The sequence below is a fragment of the Hyperoodon ampullatus genome (genome assembly GCF_949752795.1).
Source record: "Hyperoodon ampullatus genome assembly, chromosome: 2".
NCBI lineage: Eukaryota > Metazoa > Chordata > Mammalia > Artiodactyla > Ziphiidae > Hyperoodon > Hyperoodon ampullatus.
Genome location: NC_136915.1, coordinates 183,973,318 through 183,997,869, shown reverse-complemented (window position 1 = coordinate 183,997,869; position 24,552 = coordinate 183,973,318). Strand labels below are relative to the sequence as shown.

General features: G+C 36.0%; 1 protein-coding gene across 2 annotated transcripts in view; it reads right to left on the bottom strand.

The window, feature by feature from the left end:
* Positions 1-24,552, bottom strand: part of USH2A (usherin) — a gene marked incomplete at both ends in the record, with an annotated part of 756,807 nt that overhangs the window by 624,821 nt on the left and 107,434 nt on the right. For both annotated transcript variants that reach the window (XM_079697601.1, XM_079697602.1), the window contains 2 exons: positions 15,811-15,941; positions 18,682-18,877. In XM_079697601.1, coding sequence (XP_079553727.1) covers positions 15,811-15,941; positions 18,682-18,877 — 327 coding nt within the window. The remainder of the gene's footprint in view (positions 1-15,810; positions 15,942-18,681; positions 18,878-24,552) is intronic.

Here is a 24,552-nt window from a genome sequence, read left to right as displayed (position 1 = left end):
TCAGAAAACAATCAGCTTCTCTCAATGCCTGGCTGCTACTTGCTGATGCAGTCATTTTGCTGTTCATCCCCACTTGTCTTTATTGCCTCTCTTACCTGTTTCATAAGAGACTTAAACTATCAGAAAATAAGTGGGTGTGAGGTGGGTGTAGGGAAAGTTGAGTGAGTACAGTTGAATATTGTGGTGAGTAGGTGAAAATGGAGGAAAGAACAGTCACTGATGGTGAAATAGGTTGAGAGAGAAGGAGAAGGCATCACACAGGAAGACAAACAACAAAAGAGCTTGGGCTTACATTTCTTCCGTGTATTCTATATATTCAGTTTAAGTTAGGCAATACAAGTCAAAAGAGGCTCCAGAGGAATGAAGGACAATGATTACATGGCCACAGAGTTTGTGAATTTCTCCAAATCCCCAAATAAAAACACTACTAAAAAGCAAAACCAGAAGAAGCCAAGAATAATATTTATAACAGAACTAGGTGACCAACTATCCCTAGAAACCCCCAAAGAGAAACAAGTGCAAAAAACCAAGTCACAAGACATGTATGGCATCAGTGTCAGTGTAGGACAAAGCAGATAGAAGTCACAGGGCATCTGATTTTTGAAAGACCTGAAAACTCGAACCCCAAGTGCAGGACACTTGAGAACGTTTTGAGAACGGGCGTTTTGAGAATGGGTGACTACAAGTGGGAGGGGTACTGCTGATCCAAAACAAGGGATAGTGAGAGATCTACAGTGGGAACTGAAGGGATTGGAGTAGCCTAGCTTCCGGGAACTCTCAAAACTGATGGACCAGGGCACACATCCATGGTAAGACCCCACGCCAAGGAGACACTATGGAAAGTGGATGGGCAGAATGATGTTTAAAAGAATATGCTTAGGGCTTCCCTGGTGGAGCAGTGGTTGAGAGTCCGCCTGCCGATGCAGGGGACGCGGGTTCGTGCCCCAGTCCAGGAAGATCCCACGTGCCGCGGAGCGGCTGGGCCCATGAGCCATGGCCGCTGAGCCTGCGCGTCCGGAGCCTGTGCTCCACAATGGGAGAGGCCACAGCAGTGAGAGGCCCACGTAACGCATGCATGCATGCATGCATAAATAAATAAATAAATAAAAAGAATATGCTTAAAGACAGAAATTCTGAAGCTGGGGTGGGTTTATCACTGGCAATGAAAAAAATTCAATCTTTCCAAAGTTTATTCCTAGATAATATTAGTAAACAATACATTTCAGGAAGGTTAAATTTCATTTACCAGTCCCTGAGTGATTCGTTCATTCACTGTTATGTAACCTTGATTAGCACAGTGCCAAGTACATAGGGGCATCCCCTAAATATCTGTTTATTGACTGGATGAATTGTTTAAAAATAATTGTTATAGCATTGAAATGTGCTCAGGAGGTACTTCAAATATTAGAGAATTATAAATCACAAGTTCTACTCGGTTTTGGTAGATTTAGTAATATCTGGAATAGGTTCTTAGAAAATATTTACTCCAAATTCTCCTTCATTCAAATGTAAAAATAAAACATAGTCACAGTTTTAAAAATATTTGCCTCAAAAAAGGATACATGCCATTTTTAAATACTGAAAATATTTGAATATACAAACCTATATCCGACATATGTTTAGTATATTCAAAAGTTGAGTCCTTTGACTGCCTATGACCAAATCAATCAGACCTATAGAAATAAAAGTCCCTGAAGGACAAGCCCAGGAATCTTCATTTTTAAAAATTTCTTTGGTGATTCTTATGAACACTAAGATTTAAGAACTAGCTCTTTAAGTACTTGCTACCTATTTTGTCACTGCATTATCAATTCCTAGGGACTTGCTCTTACTCTCTTTTCTTCTAACTTAGTCTTGTATCTCATCAAATTATTGATAGGTCCATCACTGAGCATCAGAGAAACACGGTCTTTCTGAACTGATTTAACATTGGAGCATTTATATTATTAAGCATCTAAATGTAAGCTCTGGAAATAGCCTGGTTTTAGCATTTTTAAAAAAAAGCATCTATGAAATACCTAATTATTTGCAGCTGCTGGTGATTCTAAGGAAAAAATGTGTGTATCTCTATTTGTCTATGTATGTATGTATGTATGTATCTTCTTATCTATTTATCTACCTGTCTGCCTATCTATCTAACTATTTATTTATCTATCTATCTTTATACAGTATATTCTCCCTGCTAGGAGCTCACTCAGCCCTAAGAAGTGGACTCTGAGAATTACTCCATATTTCTAATATAGACACAATGACTTCTTTCCCTAAGCTTCTGTCTCTCTAGAGAAGAAAAGTCCACACTAATGTAACAGGCTACCTTTGTAAGGTATTCATTCTACTTCAAAATTAAATGAATCTGCAGTGGTTTCTGCCACATATAAATGTCACAAGTTGGAGAATGCCAGGTGAATAATGTACATCATAATACTTGTTTCCATTTAAGTGTTTTGTGATACTGCTGTTTATCATCTTGCTCCGCTATCAAAAATATTCACTTGAGAGGAAAAGCTTCCACACTGGTGTAAAACCAAGATGTCTTTTCTTTTCCATTCTACAATGCCTGTCATTCGTCAGGCTGGTATATTTTTATAGCTCCCCTCCCCCCAAAAGGTATTTCCGAGAAAGTGCTTTCCAAACTTCACCACCATAATCTCTAAGGAGAGTGCAGAAAGGTAAAATTCTGAAGTATGCTCAAACAAAGTGATAGTAGGAACAGAATACATTTTTTTTTTCTCAATCTTTTGAGTGTTCAAGACGGAAAGCGTGTAAAGAGATTCCCCACATACTGTTGTTCCCAGCAACGGTTACATACTTGAATGGTTTTTTAAGAGGAAGTACTATAATTATAGTCCTCCTACTTCTCAAAGGGGTATAATTTCATATTGCATCATCCTTTCCCCCTCTAGTTTAGGTCTACTTCACTCAGAGATTATAAGCTATAACTTGTAAAAGATGCATATGATATATGTCACACCATGTTAAATTAGAGTATTTCATAAATGTCATCTGAATGGCACAACTGTACAGTGTGGTCTTATTGTAATTTGCTGCAAAATTACTACAGTGGTTATTAACAGGATGGGGTTTTGACTTTATCAAAATGAAAGATCTCACAGTAGCATTTTAAAAATTCTTCCAGCACGAAAAAGTACATTCTCCATGTGTTTAGTTAATTTTGTACAGAAATAGGCTTTTAGGAAAGTTAACTCATTTGGTTTAACAATCTTTTTTGTTTTATTTTAGTAAAAATGATCAAAGTTGCTGTGAACCTATAGAGTAGTACGCTTGCCTACTCTACTGTTAGTTTATTGAATCAGTGAAAATGTGAATTCCAAATATATTAAGAGATGTTTATCTGAGATGATAAAGAAACTAAATAAATCAGGCTTTTAAAAAGTGCCTTTACAAAATACTCAAATTAATTTATGTGTAAGATAATAACCTGAATCCTTGGTACACATGAAGCACCAACGGGGCTACATTAACTCGTCAGTATCACCCGAATCTCCATTGGAGAATTGTATTGGTTCTAAGAAATTAGTTTGCGACTGAATTATATACACATTGTTATTTCCTAAATATTTAGGATTTTTTTAATAGTTAGAATTAAATTAATAAGATTTGGAATAACAAGCCTAAAACAAATGGATGTTTCCCTTCTACTTTTGGATAGTGTACATAAATATCCAGTCCAGCAACCTGCTATGGGTTTCTTTTATGTGCCAGGCACTGTAAGAGCCAGTGTTTCTAACCTCAAGTTGGACTTTGGAAACAGGTAATACAAGTTTTGAATTTCTGCTCTACCCCATTATTACTTGTGTGATCTTGGAGGTGTTGCCTCATTTCTCCGAGGTTCATTGTCCTTAACAACCCAATGGATAAATCGGTAACTACTTTACCAACTTTGGTAAGGACTGAATTAATTGACCAAACATCCTTGGCATAATACTTTGTACATGGTAAGTGAAAAACAAATGGAACCTATGAGATTCTTACTGACTAGTTTCTGTCCTCATGCACTTTTAGCAGTATGTCATCTGTCTGCCAATCTCTCTTACACATTTCACAATGTGGCACTCCTATGCATGGCACCTAAACCGCGTGTGGGTAGATCAAGGTAGAGACCAGTTCTGCAGCAAAACAGGATCTGAAACACTCCCCAGTTCTACAGAAGACTGGAGGGCCTAGTGCCCTTGCCACGGGTTTGCCCTTGATCCTGGGAGCACACCTGCCTCTGGAAATGCTCAGCACATTGGGTTGCTGTGCCAAGAAGAAAGGAGGCTGGCTATGTTCTGTTCATGAGTAAATCAGTATCATCAAAAACACATAGAGGGCTTCCCTGGTGGCGCAGTGGTTGAGAGTCTGCCTGCCCATGCAGGGGACGCGGGTTTGTGCCCCGGTCCAGGAGGATCCCACATGCCGCGGAGCGGCTGGGCCCGTGAGCCATGGCCGCTGAGCCTGCGCGTCCGGAGCCTGTGCTCCGCACCGGGTGAGGCCACAACAGTGAGAGGCCCCCGTACCGCAAAACAACAACAACAAAAAAAACCACATAGAAAGGGTCCTTATAATGCACTGACTAATATTTAAAACATACTTACTGTATCTATATATAAATAGATAAATTCTAAGTGAAGTAAGTCAGACAGAGAAAGAATATCATATGATATCATTCATATGTGGAATCTAGTTTTTTAAAATGATACAAATGAACTTAGTTACAAGACAGAAAAAGACTTACAGATATCGAAAACAAACTTATGGGACTTCCCTGGTGGCACAGTGGTTAACAATCCGCCTGCCAATGCAGGGGACACGGGTTCAAGCCCCGGTCCGGGAAGATCCCACATGCCGCGGAGCAACTAAGCCCATGCGCCACAACTACTGAGCCTGCGCTCCAGAGCCCGTGAGCCACAACTACTGAAGCCCATGCGCCTAGAGCCCATGCTCCGCAACAAAAGGAGCCACCGCAACGAGAAGCCCGCGCACCTCAACGAAGAGTAGCCCCCGCTCTCCGCAACTAGAGAAAGCCCGCACGCAGCAACAAAGACCCAACACAGCCAAAAATAAATTAATTAATTTAAAAAAAAGAAAAAAAACTTATGGTTACCAAAGGGGAAACGTGGAGGGGATGATAAATCAGGAGCCTGGGATGAATGTACACACACTACAATATATAAGATAGATAACCAACAAGGACCTACTGTAGAGCACAGGGAACTCTACTCAATATTCTGTTATAACCTATATGAGAAAAGAATGTGAAAAAGAATGAATATATGTATGTGTATAACTGAATCACTTTGCTGTACACCTGAAACTAACACAATATTGTAAATCAACTATACTACAATAAAATTTAAAAAATAAAAAAATGTACTTTTTATTTATAATCCCAAATAAGGTTTTACTTTTTAATCATAATGTATATATGTATACATTATATCTATCTATCCATATATACATACATATACATATATATGTATCGTATGGTGGCTATCTCGCTAAAAGTCTTAAAATACTCCTACTTTGAAATTGCCTTCAAGATCTATGATCCCTAAGCTTCATCCATGCAGTTTTGCTCTTTGCACTTGTCCTCTCGTCTGGGAACACCTAGAGGGGCAGTGATTATTGTCTCACTTGCTTGTCCCTGGGGCCTCTCTCCCATAGGTGCTCATGAACGAGACTTCCACGTTGCATGCAAGCTGGCTCTCCTCCCACCCACGTCCAGGCCTCTTTTGCTAACATGTGCTGACACGGTTGAAGCAGACCACCTTCCACAGGTGCCTCTGCCACTACACAGGATCCACCCCCAAGCAGGCACTGCCATCAGTATTGGTCTGGTAACCCCAAGGTGCTGATGAAGTACTATATTCTCAGGGATTCTCATTAAACAGAAGCCACTCTGTTGTATATGTACCAATAGAAGAAAACATACTTCTCACTGTTGGGCTACCTTCTGTCACATGGGCACCGAGCAGAGATGACAGGTTCCACATCCTGATCCATTCTCCCCTAGTCCACAGCTGTAGCTAGAAAGTGGCTCCCTCACTAGGGACTACCTTTGTCCAGCCCTCCATTAAACTAGTGTAGCCATGTGACTTGCTGTCCCCCAACAGGATCGTATCAGAAGAGACGTTTGCCTCTTTGGGGCCAAGACCTTTTAAAAGGTGGGAGTTGTTTCTCCACATTGTCTTGTCTTTTCCTACTGAAAGGCGGAGCTACGGAGTGGAAGAGACTGTGCCCTGAATTGTTGTATGGAGAAGAGCCACCAGGCAACCAGGAACAGCTGCCTTGGAGGGGTTAGAGGAACAAGAAATAAACTCCTATATTGTTTGGGTCACTAGACATCTCGGGTTCTATTCATTACCTGTGCTTAGCTTATCCTAACTACTATCAGTAGCAATGCAGTTGCAAACCTTGTTATTACCTCACACTTGTTAGTTCAATCAACAACCACTTATTACCTAACATGCCTGCCAAAACTATCAGCACTGTTGAATCTGACCTTGAATGCCTGAGGTATTCTTACTCGGCCAAGTTTGTATATCGTGGCCCTTGGGATGAGTTCATTCCCAAGGAGGTGCCAGATGTATCCAAGTATGTGGTACTCAACTTAGGCTGAGGCTGGGAATGTCACCGCGGTCACAGCTTCATCTATTTTACCTTCAGTTTACCACAACTTTGAATCTTGGATAACGTCTTCAGAATGAGCCTTTCCACCAAGCTCAGCTCCATTTCCTCCTTCTCTTCCCATGTGCACCCCAGCACCTTTATCCCTATCTTTGTATCTGGCCCGCTACATTCTCAGGTTGATCACTTATCACTCAGCTTACCAGCTGCAAGAGAAATGTTACTACCCATCTCTCCTTAAGTCTCTGAACGAGGTACCACATGACTTATGACCAAATCTTCATGTCTTTCTTAAAGCTCCACATAAACTCCCCACCTTTCAAATCCTTCTCCATCCTAATGCTTACAGCCAATACCCATACATCATACTATTCAAGGTCAGTCTCCTTATAGGCTGAAGAAACCTGTGCATTACTTCTCTTTGTACATTTTAATATTGGGGTAACACCAAATATAAGGCAATATGTTTCTGGACTTTTAGATATGTTGGGTAATTAATGACAAATACTTAGTTCTGAGCAGAGGAGAAAGAATTGATGAACTGCAGGAAATGGGACATTATGCAGAGAAAGTATATCCTGCTCCATTTTTTAATGTATTTCCTTGACAATTATCACCCTGGCAGAACAATCAATTTTCACAAGTAGGATTCTTACTCCTTATGATTCCATCTTCCATGGGTCGACTCTGGCAATACTTCCGTCACTGATGCCTTTCCATTTCATCTAATTCATCTCAAGCACTCGACTCCTGCCTTATTAATTTCTTTTTTAATGTCTCTTAATCATTTCTCTCTCTTCTGGCTCTATTACAACCATTTATTGATGACTTCTTGAGTATTACAATCAACCATTCTTCTCTCTTTTTATAAAATTACAACTATATTTTGGTTTTCAGCCAACTTTTAGATTCCTTCATTCACTGTTTTCTATTTCCATTGTTTTAAAAAAAAATGGCTTAGGTTAAATCTTCTGATTTTGAGGACATAGTTTAGGGTACACTTTGACTGCAATCTAACAGGGGCTCAGCATCGTGGAAAACTTAGAAAACCACTTGACTTTAAGGTGGAATTCAGAGGATACGAGAGAGTGAATCCACTCATGACCAAGTGTGTGCAGAAGGACACACTCACATTTACCACCCCCCAACACAGATCCACATGCAGATTCTCTTCTCTATGCATCTTTGATAGACAGTTTTCTAGCAACTTGGTTATTAAAGACTGGTCCACAGACAGCAATGAGGCATCACCTGGAAACTTTCACAAATATAGAATCTTAGTCCCTGCTCAAGACTTTCTGAATCAGAATCTGTCTTTGAGAAAGCATCTGAGAGATTCACATGCACATTAAAGTTTGAGAAGAATTGCGCTGGCTGACCTCCTACATCTTGTCTGTTGTGGCTTCACTCTCACGGTTTCCTCAGCCAGAGACAAGAACACAGCAAAGTAAAGGAGAAAGAAGGGAAGAGAGATGGAGAAAATCCTAAGCAGAAAAGCACCCAGACAGCATTGCTTGAATGCCTTCTGCATGAGGCAGGCCATACGTTAGGGCCTTTCTCTCAAATGTGCTAACCATATCAGCATCACCTGTGCACGTAGCTAGAGCAGGTAGTCCAGGAACACCAGCAAACATACAAAGGGCAAGGGTAGTGAAGGGGAAGGCTGGAGACAGACAGTTTCTTCCCACGCTGGGTCAGGAACAGCCTGGGATCTCTACATAAATGTACTTTGAGTATGACCTCCATAGGTCCTTCCCCAAATACCTCAACATAGTTTTTTAAAGCATCATCCAGGCCTGGGGCTCTATCTGGTTCTTCTAGACCTAGGTCACACTAGATGAGGAAAAGGGAAAGAACGTTCAACCTCCAACTCAGGATATATATCCAACAACTCAGGCACTGAGTGCAAAGGAAACAAGAAGGAAGTGCAGTGACATTTTGGGAAACACATTATGCGTATCTCTACTATTAGCCAAGGCTGCTCATAAGATGAATGGATTTCTTTTCCCCAGTACAGTAATTTTTTTTTTCTTTTTTTGGCCCAGATATATCTTTTGGTTACTGAAAGCTCTCCCTTTAAAGATACAGAAACAAAACAAAAAGTACACAGATACACTCCCACATACGATTTAAAGGTATATATGGATGCCCTAAAACTCATCCATGGTAGCCCTAGGGATCCCAGGACTCTATATTAAGGATTTCTTAATAATAATAATGACTCTTCTCTGTTTTCTCCTAATAATATTAATATTATTATGTGCTTTAGATGATCTATGACTTTGATGGTCTTGACTTTGGCATCAGCAGTTTTAGGGTTTAGTGACTCAGAGCATTACTTCATGCCATTTTCAAGATCTTGGCATTCACAAGAGGAACAATTACAATATTTCTGACAGAAGAATAAGGCAAACATGCCATACCTTATGAGACTGGATGGAGTTTCAAATGACAACTGCCAAAGGGGAAGTTTCCTTTCAGAACACAGAATGCACAGCACAGTCACTCAGGCCATTTGGGGCTGGCTTGGTTCCTAAGTTATTATAACAAAATGAGACTTGAACTACTGCCTAATTTCCTTGTATGCTTCCTAATATTATTAAGGATTGTAATTGCATGAGTTTTAAAAAATGTGCTTGAATTTAATTTTACAGTTTATAATTCTGACACTGTTGACAGCTTTTTTAGTGTGTATTCTGTTATCCCGTTGAAAATGACGGTAAGCATTTTTAGAAATCTTTTATAATATTTAGGCAAAGCTGTACTTGACACTATATTTCCACATATAATAATAATCTGTACACTTTGTGTCTGTAGGTGGAGCATGAGAAAACAAAATAAAAATTAGGTAAAATGTAAATGTGATTTAGAGATGGAGAATGTGGAGGTTTCAAATTCATGAAAGTGTTCTATCACTGTATCTACCTTCAGATTCCTATATGTAGCTCTTTCTGGCTACATGTCAGATTTCATGAAAATTCTCTTTATTTTTTTCTGACTATAAAAATTATCAACAAAGCAAATGTCAGAAAAAAGAAAAAAAATGTCTTTAAAACAAAGAAAAATGTTTATTTTTAAAAACATCTTTCCTTTCATGCATTTTTAAATTAGATTTTTGTACATAGAAAATGACACAGAAGCATCTTTTTTTAAAAAGCCTTTTCTATTCTTGTCTCTCTTTTTCTCCTATTCTCACTCTTGAGATCAAAGTCCATGTTGTAATATATACTTTGTACATTGTAATATGTTCATACTTTTTTTCCTCTTACTACTGAATAAAATTCCATTGAGTGTATATATTACATTTTATTTATCCACTCATCAGTTAATGGACATTTGGATTATTTCTACATTTTGACTATTATGAATAAAGCAGCAATGAACATTCATGAATAAGATTGTGTGAGGATATATTTTTTCTTTTTGCTTGGATATATAGCAAGGAATTAAAGTGCAGAGTTGTATGGTAACACTGTAGATAATATTTTGAGGAACACCAGACTGTTTTCCAAAGTGGGTGCACATTTTACATTCCCACCAGTAGTCTGTGGGAATTCCACTTTCTCCACATCCTCATCAAGACGTGTTACTATCTGTACCTTTAATGATAGCTATCTAAGTGAGTTTGAAGTGGTGTCTCACTGTGCTTCTGATTTGCATTTCTCCTAAGACAAATAATGTCCACAGCATTTTTTCATATGCTTATTTGCCGTTTGTATATCTTCCTTGGAGAACTGTCTATTTAGATCTTTTACTCATTTTTTAATTGAACTGTCTTTTAATTATTGAGTTGTAAAGTTTTTCTACAGACACTAGAGACAAGTCTCTTATTGGCTATATGCTTTGCAAATATTTTCTCCCATTTTTTGGGTTGTTTTTTCATTTTCCTGATAGTGTCCTATGTAAAACAAGTGTTTTAAATTTTAATGAAGTCCAATTTATCCATTCTTTTGTTGCTTGTGCTTTTGGTGTCATACCTAAAATGTCACCGACTAATCTAAGGACATGAAGATTCACATCTCTATGTTCTTCTAAGAGTTTTATGGTTTTAGCTCTTACATTTTATTCTTTGCTCCATTTTGAGTTAATTTTGTATAAGGTATGAAGTAGAGAATCCAACTTCATTTTTTGCATATCAGTATAATTTATTGAAAAGATCATTGTTTCTTCATTTGTCTTGGCACTCTTGTTAAAAATCAATTGACTGTAAAAGTGATGGTTAATTTCTAGACTCTCAACTCTATTACAGTGATCTGAGTATCTCTCCTCAAGCCACATCACACTGTCTTGATCACAACATTATAGTAAATTCTAAAATTGAGAAGTGTGAATCTTCCAACTCTCTTCTTTTTCAAGACAGTTTTGGCCTTTTTTGAGTGCCTTGAATTTTAATATGAATTTTAGGATCATCGTATAAATGTCTGCAAAGAAGCCAGTTGGGCCTTTAACAAGACTGTGTTGAATCTATAGACCAACTTCCATCTTAGCAAAATTAAGTCTCTGATACATGAATACAGGATGTTTTTCCATTTATTTAGTGCTTCTTTAATTTCTTTCAACAATATTTTGTAGTATTCAGAATAAAAGTTTTGGACTTATTTTATTAAATATATTCCTAAGTATTTTATTATTTTGATGCTATTTAAATAAAGTTGTGTTCTAAATTTCATTTTCAGATTGTTCATTCCAAGTACATAAAAATACCACTGATTTCTGTGTATTGATCATGTATTCTGCAAACTTGTTGAACCTTATTAGTTCTGATAGACAGTATTTTAATAAATTTGATAGGGACAGAGTAAAGGGACAAAGTAGGTGATTAAATAGTTAATCCCAATAGGGGATTTTAAGGGGAGAAAAAAGTATGGGAGACATCTGTAAGTTAATGATCACTCAAGAAAGCTGGTTTACTTAACCACAAAACCAAGCAGGCTTGCTAGCAACAAAACCATGCAACAGAAGCATGAGACATGCCCCCCAAAAATAAAACAATGGTGGCATGAGACCCACATCCTGCCCAGTGAGTTCAGTAAGTTCATGATTCCTTGGACATGCTCCTCTGTGCACACTAAAGAAAATAAAAGGAAAAGGTGACATTATACTAAAACCTGAGATGATTTACCATTTTCAGCATATGTTACCGCCTTTTTACTCATTTCCATTGCGCCATGACAGTCCCGGCTTGACCATGTAGGGACAAAAAAAGTCCCCCGCCTGACATGGAGGAGGAACTGATGATGGAAGCCTGATGTCTACCCAAGGAAAAGGAAGAAGGTGGTCTTTCCCCCACTTCTCTCTTTTCCTTTGATTGTAAAACTGTAGCCCACTAAGTTCTGGGGCACGGCACCCTCTCATTAGCCCGCTTGTAAGCCTCACAAGCATCCTATTCTAAAAAATCCCTTCTTATCACTTTGCCTCTCACTGAATTCTTTCTGCACTGAGACATAAAGAACTGGAGCTCCTCAGAGCCACCCAAAACACTACCTATCTGTTTCAGATTCCTTGGAATCTTGGAATTTTTTACCTATGAGATCATGTTATATACAAAGACAGATAGCTTTACTTCTTCCTTTTCAATCTGGATGACTTTTATTTCATTTTCTTGCCTAATTTCCCTGGTTAGAACCTGCAGTACAATGTTGAATAGAATATTGTTGTCTTATTCCTGATCTTAGGGAGAGAGCATTAAGTTTTTCACTGAAAGTTTTCATTTATAAGTAGGAGGTCAGCTGTAGGTAGGTATTGTGTAGATGTTTGTTTTCAAGTTGAGGAAATTCTCCTCCATTACTAGTTTTCTGAGAGTGTTTATCATGAATTGGTGTTAAATTTTGTCAAATACTATTTCTAAATATAGTACTATAATCAGGTGACTCTTTTCTTTAGCCAGAAAATAAGGTGATTGCTTGATTTTCAAACATTGAAACAGAATGCATTCCTGGAACACAAACACCTTAGTCTTTGTGTTTAATTATTTTAAAATACTGCTGAATATCTATTTGCCAAAATTTTGTTTATAACTTTGGCCTCTCAATTCATGAATGATATTGGTTTATGGTTTTCTTTTATGCACTGTTGCTGGTCTTGTTTGATATCAAGATAATATTTTTGTTCACGGGCAATCTTTAACTTTCAATTGGTTTATTAGACCATTTACATTGAATGGTATTATTGTTATATTAAGGTTTAATAAGTCTGCCATTTTATTTTTTGGTTTCAATTTATTCTATCTGTTTTTCAGTCTCTAGTTACTTTCTCCCTGTATTATTATAGGTTATTTGAACATATTTTATTTTATTATTTATTTTTTTACATGAACATATTTTAGAATTCCATTTTGATTTATCTGTGGTGTTCTTGAATACATCATCCTTATAATAAGCCTTATTAGTTGCTGTCTAGATATTACATTATATACACAGATATCAAAGTCCGGTAGTTTTTTTTTATTTTACCAATTCCAGTTAAGTAGAGAAAAATTACTTCCCTTTACATTTCTTACCCTCTCCATTTCTGATATAATTGTTTTAAATATCTCCTCTAATATATTGAGAACCACATTAGATAGTGATGTAATTTTTACTTCAACCGTCAAAAAATTTTAAAAACTCAAAGAGAAGGGGAAAAATGTGTCATATTTAGCCATATTTTAACTCTGATGTTTTTTATGCCTTTCTGATGTTTCAAGATTCCTTCATTTATCATTCCCTGTTTAGAGAAGTTTCTTCAGCCAAACTTTAGAGTAGGTATACGCTGGAGACAAATGGATGGATGCTTTAAAATCTTTGCATGATAATTCTAACATCTTTATCACCTTGATGCTGGTATTGTTGATTGTCTTTTTTCATTCCATTTGATACTATCCTAGTTCTTGTAGTGATAAGTGAAATTTTATTGGAACCTGGACATCTTGGTGTTATAAGACTCTGAATCTTACTTAGGTCTTGCTTTAATAGTCAGGTCTCCTATGAAACTCTTCTGGTGAGTGAAGAGAGGATGTTGCCTCACTATTGCCTGGTGGGAATAGAAGTCAAGGTTCTCCACTCTGGCTCCACTGACTCAGTAGGGGAGGGTTTCCTTGTTACCACTGGGCAGGACTTGGGGTTCTGACTCTCCACTAGGACTCTGAAAACACTGCCCTAGCTGGGAGGGGAGAAACACCTCCATTTCAAGGAGATCTCAAAGAATGTTTACCTATATTGATGACATCAATGATCAGAGAGGTCTTACCTTCTGAAATGTCATTGCCCTGGGTATGTTCATGTACAATTCCACCCCAAAATTAGATCCACCCCACGAGAGCTGGAGAAAGAGATCCAGAGCCAGTAGTGTACTGGAGCCATCTCCACTGTATGATAAAACCATTCTTCCCAAATTCATATTTGGTGACATCTCATTGGTAGCTTAAAATTGATGATGTGGGCTTTTTATTTTTCTCAGACACCCCAGTGTTAAATATTTACAAGCACAGAATTACTAAAACTGTCTCCTACCCCAATAAAATGGACTTGAAATAGAAATTTGAAAAAAATTAGGTTTTAATTTCTTGCATACTTGAGTTATAGAATTGAGAGACAAATCTGCTACACTTTACTTCATATGGGTAATGACATATAAATGAAACTTTGGGAGGTGTAACTTTAGTTCACAGTTTTTCAGTACTATATACCAAAATTACTTTACCTTAGATCTTCAGGGAGAAAAGGTATTTAAGTGAAAAATTTACATAATGCTTAGATTATTATAATAACCATTCTAAATGACCATCTGACTATGAGATTAGTGCTCAGACAGAATCTCTCTTCATTCACTTAACTTATTAAATAAGTATTTATGGGGTGCTTATTATGTGACTGAAACTGTACTGTTTGTGTTGGACAGAGAGAAGATAAAGAAGATAAAGAAGTAAATAAGTGAATTTATTTAATTTGCTGAAGTAAATAAATGAATTTATTTAATTTGCTTAATTAAATAAAGGCTACAATGAAAATAACATGGGATGATGTAAAATACTGTGATTTGAAAATGTTCTACAACTGGGTGATCAGTGAAGAAATCTCAAAAGATATATCAATCTTTGAACTGAGATTTGAATAACACGCAAAAGACATCCATGTTGAAAATTCAGGGCAAGTGTATAAGGGTGAGATGTGTAAAGACAGTCAGATTTTACTAGTCAACACATAGAAAACTGTAACATGACTCTCTCAGAAAATAGTGCCTCAATATCACAATATAAAAACAGTAGAGATTGCCTTTTTAGTTATTTTTCTACCTCCCAGCTTTCCAATGAAGCATATCACACACTATGGTTAATCTGAAGGTCTTCAAATCCATACTAGCTCACTTTATATTTGGCTTTTATTTGTTAAAACCATTTTTAATGCATGTTCCAAGTTATATGACAAATATATTTTGCCTTGAAATTATTATCATTCCATTGTAACTTTAAAAAAATTTTTTTTCTTTAACCAGATTGTGGTTTATGCTCTTGGCCACTGCATTCTCAACTATTTGCAAGAGAATATGTAATTATTAAAAATTAATACAATCATTGAATTGATACTTCAAGGTAAATTTGCCTTTTATCTACTTTCATGTGGTAATATTATCAGAACAGGTAAAAAGCTTCATTTAAGTATGGAGCTGCTTTTCCTGATGTATAATACAGTTACAATCTGTGTTCATATAGGTCAGACAGCAATATTTGTGACGTTGGTAATTAAAATTAATAAAATGATAAAAACCCATTGTACTGTTAGATAGAGAAAAGGTTAAAAGAAATTTAGACCAGAGCTATCATAATTTCCATTTGGATCTATATGTGACTTTTGCTATACTATCTTCTATGGAATTTGGGAGGAAAACTTGTTGTCTACTTAATATCACTTATTAATATTAATTCACCAGTAATTCCAAGACACATACTTAAATTACTTCATTGTTTACTTGGAACCCCAAGTTGCCAAGTTTCTTGACAACTGTAAAATGGACCGCCCAAGTAGCCTTATATTTTATATTCATATTAAAAGTTGCACAGAAACACCCCGAAAGCAACCACCTCTTTGAAATGTAAGCACACACACAGAGGACTTCCTGATATAGCCCTCAGTATCACTGATAGACCATCTCCTAAATTAGTTTCTGGAAGAGAGCAATTCTTTACCTTCAATAGTGAGAACTCACCTGATTGCACAGGAAGCTATTGTTTCTAGTGCCAACTTTATCACAGTCACAGGGTTTGCAAACATCTATGGCCGAAGGATCTGCACCAACTTGTCGGAAAAAGTAATCCTTACACAGCTCACAGTTCTTCCCTGCATCGGGGAAAGGTTATGCATTATGACTTCATTCATTAAAATCAGCTGCATAATTCAAAATTAAAGACTGTATTCCTTTGAGGGAATTCTATAATTTTAGGGATGTCCATTTTAATGCACCTTTCATCTCTACCTGCCAATTTAGTGATCCACAGCATATGAAACAATGAACCTGTTACAAACTGTGCTCTACTTCATTAAACTCCCAGCTGTTATATAATACCACACTTCTAAAAAGCTGTGCTTTGTAGGGGCCCATACATTTTGAAAGAGTTTGTTTCCAAACTTAAAATTTTTATTTCTAGGACCAGGTACTGAATCTAAAATCAAATATGAGAAATTTCTACATTCGTGGTAGATGACAGCTCTACAGTTGGAAGCAAATAAGCATATATTATTCAAATATTTTTCCAGAACTAAATCTTATAAAATAGAAGACTGCTTTTAATGTAATTTACTATTTCATAGTTAATGTGATTAAAAGCAAATGTTTCTGTAAGTACTTGTGGCCATTATTTTTCATTTCAAATATCAAAATAGAATTTTATATTTAGCTACATCAAATAAATTTCATATTAAATATCAGAATATCTTGACACATTAAAAATATGAGGTAATTCCTATTGTTTACAATTTATTATTCAGAAAATTTCCCTTTCCATTTTATATAAGAACTACAGGGAGTTTCTAAACTAAATGTGAGTAGCATATCAGATCACTGAAATTGAAATAAAACTGAAGGCTATCAATTCCCCCTTTAAACCTGATGCACTCTTCCTCAAATAGTGCTGAAACTGGCCCAATATTAGAAAACTATGAAAACAACTTAATCAAATGAAAAACTCACACTCTAATGGATCTCGGCTGTGGACAAATTAAATGGATTTATAATATATCTAGAATATTTCCATTTCTATATGCTGAGGACTCCCAAATTGATATCTCCAATCTAGAAACCTCTCCTTTATTTATCATTCAATGAATATTTATTGAGTGATTACCATGTTCCAAACTCTGTGCTAAGGGCTGAGGAAAATACAAACTGCACCCTTTTCACAGAGTTACCTTATAGTCTAGCATGTAAGATGAATCCTAATTAAATTATTACAGGAATAAATATATATTTACAAACTGTGATAACCATAAGATGCCACTAAAGTATACAGATTATACTGATCCTCTCTGAAGCATCATGGAAGTCTTTCTTTAAGAAAGGAGCTTCAGAACTGTGTTTCTGACTGCCCCAAAGAGAGTTTCTTCTTTGTTTCTTGGAAACACACAGTGAACTTGTCCAAAACAGAACGTGCCATCTTCTCCCTCAATCTGATCCTCCTGTATTTCCTATCTCAATGGCTGGTACCAACGTTGACCATGTTGCTCAAACTGGAATGTTAGGCATATGTCTTGACCCTTCTTCCTTCCCTTACCTACACTCTGCACCTTGCTCGGAAAATGCTATCACTGTCTACCCTAAGTGTCTATTGAATCCGCTTATCTCTATCCACACCACCTTAAATGTTTTCCCACGTTATTTCTCATCTGGACCATTGCAATATCTGACTAACGTTTTTTCCCAAACCACTTTTGACCCTCTCCAATCCATTCTCCACTTTATAACCAGATGAGTCTTTAAAAAACACAAAATTCCTTTCCTTAAATGCCCTTAAGTGGCATCTCCTTAAACTTAGGATAGAAGCCAATCTCTTTATCATGGTTTAGAGAGCCCTCCAGTATCTGGGCTCTGCCTTTCTTCCTAGTGCCTTTTCTAACAATCAGCCATTTGCACTTTCAACAGTTCTTCAAGGTGCCATGCTTCTCTCTCCTCTAGGCCATTGCACAACTGTTTCTCTTACTGGAAAACTTTGTTCACGCTCCTAATCCCCAGCCCCGCTCCTTCACCTGGTTAACTCCTATTATACTTCCCCATCTTAGCACTCATCAGACAACTTTTTAATTGTTCCTTTAATAGGGTGCCTTTACCACCATGTAATAATCCATACAAAGACAAGAAAATTCATCATCTTGTTAATCCTTATATTCCCAGCACCTAGCCAAGAGCTTGTCCCACTTTAGGTTATCAATAATTATCCAAGAATTTCATTCATGCTTCAGAGTAGCACACTTTCAAACCCATCAGACTTGGGCCATTATATTTTACAAATTCAGACATTGTCTATTTCTGCTTTTAACATATCAGCCTTTCAGAAAATAGTAATTTTTCAATGACTACTTGAAATGTTGGATGGTTTTAGGGACAAGACTCTAATAATTATTTTATGCATTTAATGAACATCTTTTAAAAGAGTATTCCCTGATTACTAGAGTCCATGCCAAATCTGAATGATTGTAAACCTCTCTATATGGGAATCCAGACATAATGGAAGATCAGGGGTCACACAGAAAACTTATTTCAAGGATATATATACTCAGAATAATACAGTAATTCCTGATGTATCCAAAATATATTCATGAACTAATCAAATGTTGTGAACTTATTTAAAAAAACATTTTCATGAAAATATATAGTCTAAGACTAGAGTGTTATATCTGAAAACTACTTAATCATTTGGAACATGAAGATTCAGTAAACCAGAGTGGTTTTCAAACTTAATGGTATGAGAGCACTTTCTTAAATAAGATAGCAATAACATAATTTAAAATAATATGCATTATATATAGAAGCCCATGGGCTTCAAGACCAAGTGAGCATCTCTTATTTGTGTTATTTGCTAGTTACCTGTAGTGTTATGCTCACAGTCATCACAAACTCCTCCACCTCCTCTGTGGTGTTCAGATGGAAAGGGATCCACTGAGATGTTGTAGTGGCAGCTTCTGGAATGGCTGTTGCATTTACAGGGTTTACAATTGAAGGTGTGAACTTGATCACTTTGGCGAAAAGGCTTGTCATTATAAAGAGGCAGGCAGTGATCACACTAGAACAAGAAAGTAATATCAGAATGATAAATATATAAAGTTGTGCTTTGTTTCTTCTTATTTACATATCCAGCACTTTCACTAGATAGAAAACTAATATCAAAGAGTTGAAAGTCAGCAACTATTGTATTCTTTAAAGTGTTATATAAATCAGAAATTAGCATATTACAGGGCTTCCCTGGTGGCGCAGTGGTTGAGAATCCGCCTGCTGATGCAGGGGACACGGGTTCGTGCCCCGGTCTGGGAAGATCCCACATGCCGCAGAGCGGCTGGGCCCGTGAGCCATGGCTGCTGAGCCTGTGCGCCCGGAGCCTGTGCTCCGCAACGGGAGAGGCCACAACAGTGAGAGGCCCGCGTACCGCAAAAAAAAAAAAGAAATTAGCATTTTACAGTCGTGGTAGTGCAGAATTTAAAAGTGACAATGCAAGATGAAACCATTTAAAGTGATCTTAACAACCAATGGGGAAAATTATGATTGTTCCACAATCTGAAATTTTTTGTGAAAACATTAAAAGCTTGACTTTCAAGTCCTGGTTCCACAAGTAAAGAGCTTGGAATTGTCACTCCATCATAACAAAAAATAAAAAGTTGAACAGACTGAAATATCAACAACTCTCCCTGGATCCCTAAGTGGGGGACACAGGGCAAACATCTGTCCCCAAGATTGGAGAGACAGGCAAATAAAGAGAGTCTCAGCTATAGGATCAAAGACACTAGCAGAAAGTTCCATGGGAACCAATGCTGGGGTAGAAAATCTGAATTATAATTGATATATTGCTGGAAGTTCACCGTGAACAAGTCTGATAATTGAAAACTCCAGGGTGGTGTAGTTATAAGGGTCCCTCACCATTCTGTGAGATTTTCTTCCAGCATCCTGACCAGGTTCTCACAGTAAATGAACTCAGGGGAAAATCACTGGGTGCTTCTGGCAGAGGGAGAAGAAAGGAAGCATTTCAAAGCACATCAGAGCACTCTGTTCTTAACGATATCTGCCTCAGGATAAATTACTTAACCAGAGCTTAACGGACCTAGAAAAAGGAAATACTCAACTCCAGCCTTCTCTAGTCACTCTGTCCCACCTAAACGGGAGGTGGGCAGAAGGGACAAAGAGGCACACATGAAGTTCACAGTCCAGAGGCAAAGGCTTACTAAGACTGAAAACTAAAGGGAAATAGAAAATAGTAAAACTAACATTTAATAATCATAAGACTATAGGGGCTTCCCTGGTGGCTCAGTGGTTGAGAGTCCACCTGCCGATGCAGGGGACACGGGTTCGTGCCCCAGTCTGGGAAGATCCCACATGCCACGGAGCGGCTGGGCCCGTGAGCCATGGCCGCTGAGCCTGCACGTCCGGAGCCTGTATTCTGCAATGGGAGCGGCCACAACAGTGAGAGCCCCAAGTACTGCAAAAAAAAAAAAAAAAAGACTATAGAACACTTGCCCTCCCCTCACTCCTCACCAGCACATTGCTAAAAACCTATTTACAGCAGTTCTTCTCACCTGGCACATCATGTCTGGCTTCCAAGAAAAAAATTACAAGGCATACCAGAAGGCAAAAAACACAATTTGAAGAGAAAAAGCAAGCATCAGAACCAGATATGACAGAGATGTTGATGTTAGAATTATCAGGCAAGGAATTTAAAATCACAGCACGCAAGAACAGATGGGCAATATAAGCATAGTGATGGAAATTCTACAAAAGAACCAAAAAGAAATGCTAGAGATCAAAAACACTGTACCAGAAATGAAGAATGCCTCTGATGAGCTTAGTAGGAGATTGGATAAGGCTCAGGAAAGAATCTCTGAGCTAGATGATATATCAATAGAAACCTCAAAAACTGAAAAGCAAAAAGAACGAAGACTGAAAAATCAGGACAATCCAAGGACTGTGGAACAACTACAAAAGGTGCAACATACGTATAATGGGAAGGAAATGAGAGGGAGAATGGAATAGAAGAAATATTTGAAACAATAATAACTGAGAATTTCCCCAACTTAATGTCAGACACCAAACCACAGATCCAAGAAGCTCAGAAAACACCAAGAAAGTTAAATGCCAAAAAGCAAACAAAAAAATCCACTATACCTAGGCATATCATTTTCAAATTACAGAAAATCAAAGATAAAGAAAAAATTCAGAAAGAGAAACCAAAGTTAAAATACACCTAACCTATATAGTAACAAAGAATTATATCTAACTTCTCCTCAGAAAACATGCAAGCAAGAAGATTATTGTGTGAAGTACTTAAAGTGTTGAGAGAAAAAAAAACTACCAACGTAGAATTCTGTACTCTGCAAAATTATCTTACAAAAATGAAGGAGAAATAAAGACTTGTCAGACAAACACAAATAGTGAAAATGTGTTGCCAGTAGACCTTACTTGCAAGAAATGTTAAAAGAAGTTTTCTTTGCCCTCAGTAAACATTGTCTACTACTTTATTGTTAGATTAGCAATTGAGGATCAAAGAGGATAAGTAATGAGAAAACTATCATTGAACAATAAGTCCCTGAGTCTACTTTAACTCTGAATCTCAGATTCCTCATCTCTAAAAGGAAGGCAATGTAACACAACACCTTAACTGTTACTGACTCAAAATAATCTGAGGATAAGTGGCAATATTTTTAAAATGCTCTACAGCAGACAAGGAAAATAATATACATCAGAAACTTGGATCTACATAAAGAAAGGAAGAGCATCAAAGAAGGATAAGTGAAGATAAAACTGTAAAAACTTCCTACCAGTTACAAATATAAAGGGAAATAGAAAATAGTAAAACTAACATTTAATAAACTGTAATTTAATATTAGAAACTTTGAGAATTATTTTCCTTGTAAAAATTCATTCAGTATCTTGAATAATGCTTGCTTTCTTATTCTGTAAATTTCCATATTGAGCAAGCATCTTTTCTAAGCCTTGAGAATTGTCATACTCCTTTCTAAGTATGGATCAGCCTGCTTCCATCATTTTCATGTTTTTGCTTTCACTGATGTGCAATTATCTCTGAGATTCCTTTAATGTAAAGTTTTTGTTGGCATCATTTCCTCTAGGACATCTTTACCTATTCATCACAACCAATGTCCTCATTTATGCTAAATTCACATTCATTAAGTTGCCCTGGCTGCATATATAAAGTATTCCAAATGGTGACAGTGATCTGCTATTTGTTCTCTAAAAAGAAATGTTTAATTGAAATTTCACTCCCAAAACATTCTTTCTTTCCATCTTTGTTGGCCAATTCTTCTTTTTTGAATATTCATATTTATAAAATGTCACATGGGTTTATCACTTAAAAAGAGGTTAGACCACTATAAGCTTCTCTGTGAATGAACTGATTAATGGATGTGCACTGACCAGTCACCAATAGAGTGAAAGAAGCTGCATGATTGATTGGTCACTGATCATGATGTGCAACAGTTATATATATAATTTGTAGACTGACAGGCCAGCAGCAAAATTTGTATTTTATGAAATTACTTACAGGTAATATACCTTGATAACTAATATTTGGACCATGTTTTTAGAGGACTGGTGTTTAACTAAAACAGACCTGTTATGTACTGGATCAATTAAAGCTAGAAATTTTTTTTTAATTAGTGCTTTTAGCATCTAATATACATACAATTTATGGACAAAGCAAAATTTATTCCATAGATTAAGGAACTATTCATGGGAACTGTGTTAAAATTTTAGCATAATTATGTACTCAATAAAAGTAATACTATCCTTTTCATAAAATAAATAAATGAAGTAGAAAATAAAAATCACTGATAATTCAACTGCCAAATGATAAGCTACAATATTTTAATGATTTTTTCAAAACTTATAAATGTGTATTTTTTTCCTTTTTCTCAAAATTAGGAATACACAAAAACACACATATACACACATATAACCCATACTATTACATAGTCTCTTATCATTAAATATCATGAATTTTATTGCATTACTTATCATATTATTCATAAAACAACTTATTTAGCCAGTCTGCAACTACAACAAAAACACTTTGCTTCTTCTAATTTTTTGTTTTTCTTGTGGCTATTTCCTTAACAAGATTATAAGTGATAAAGTTATATCATAAGAATGTAAATATTTTAAAAGATTTTGTGAAATATGACCACTTTCTTCTAGGAAAAGTTAAACTAATTTATAATCCCACAAGTAGTATCTGAGAATGTCCATTTTCTTGTGTTCTGCTCAACTAAAGTCTATGATTATCTCTTTACTATTTTGATTTTAGAAAAGTATCAATCACTGTTTCAGTATGTATGTTGTTGATTACTAGTAAGGTTTTATATTTTTCATCTAGTTTTGATAAAATATAATATTTTTGTGAGAAAATTGCTCATTTTTACTTTGCATATTCATTTTTTCTTATTGCTTTTAAATATCTTTTCATATATTAGGTATATTTTTCTTTGCCTGTCAAATAGTCAGGATTTAGTTCATAATTTTCAATATATACTTATATTTTATTTTCTTTTTCTACTTTACTTCTACATTATTGGCCAAAAATTTTAGCACCACAGTTAATAAGTATGCCATAATGGTGACCATGATGTATTTGTATTATTTCTGACTTTAATGGAAATGTCTTTAATATTACAACTTTTATAATGATGTTGACTATTGATTTTAGGTAGATGATCTTTATCACTTAAAAGGAGAAATCTCTGTTCCAAAATAAACAAGGTGATTTTATATAAAAACAAAATATTCTCCATTTTATTAAATGTTCTGAATCAACTGACCTGTTGAACTGAAAAATTAAGTTATAGGTTAAGAGGTTAATTAAAATCTATGCTTGCATTCTTAGAATAAACTCAACATCATTAATGGTAAATAATGGTTAAAGTTATGTAGGATTTCTGCATTTATAGTCATAAATTCTATTGCTCCATGTTTTTATACAGACATTAAAATAAATAAAACCTTAAAACTTTAATAAGGAATAAATATGTATTTGTATTTATCAAGTTAATTTCAATGTCTGAATGATCAACAAATTTTCATTTTGTATACTAAAACCTATTATAGTTTGTCAAGTTACACTGCATTTAAATTATGATTGATTCTAGATAAGATTTGAAATAAATATGTACATACCAGCAAATATGTACATTCTTACCCTTTTTTTTTTGGCTGTAAAATACTTAACGTGACTTCTGAAAGTACCCAACTTTTTCCATAGTCACATACATAAATTAGGAACCAGAAGAGTCAAACCATGTAAAATGAAGTATCAAAAAGTCTCCCCATATGTTCACAATAATAGTCCTTTGTTTTTTTTAATTAACATTTTTTTAAAACTATTTTGATATTTTGGACAACAAATGTCATTCCCTTTTTCTATTTTCTGCAATAAGTATCTACTATTTCAGAACAGTTTGACATATTTCATAATTATCATTGGAACAAACTCTAGTCAAAAGCATTTTTTCCAGTATTTATTTTGCCCTACTAGTTCATGGCTGAATAATTTCTTCCTTTAATATTTTTAAACGTAGAAAGAAAAAATATAAGAATTTAATTGTCCAATGTGCTGTTCTTTTATGGTATGCTGAAAAGTTTAGCATGAAAATGCACTGAGTCTTTCTACTTAGCTGAGGAGGAAAAGAAAAAAGAGACAGAGAAGAGAATGAGAATGTAAATATTAAGTCAGTTTTCATGTCA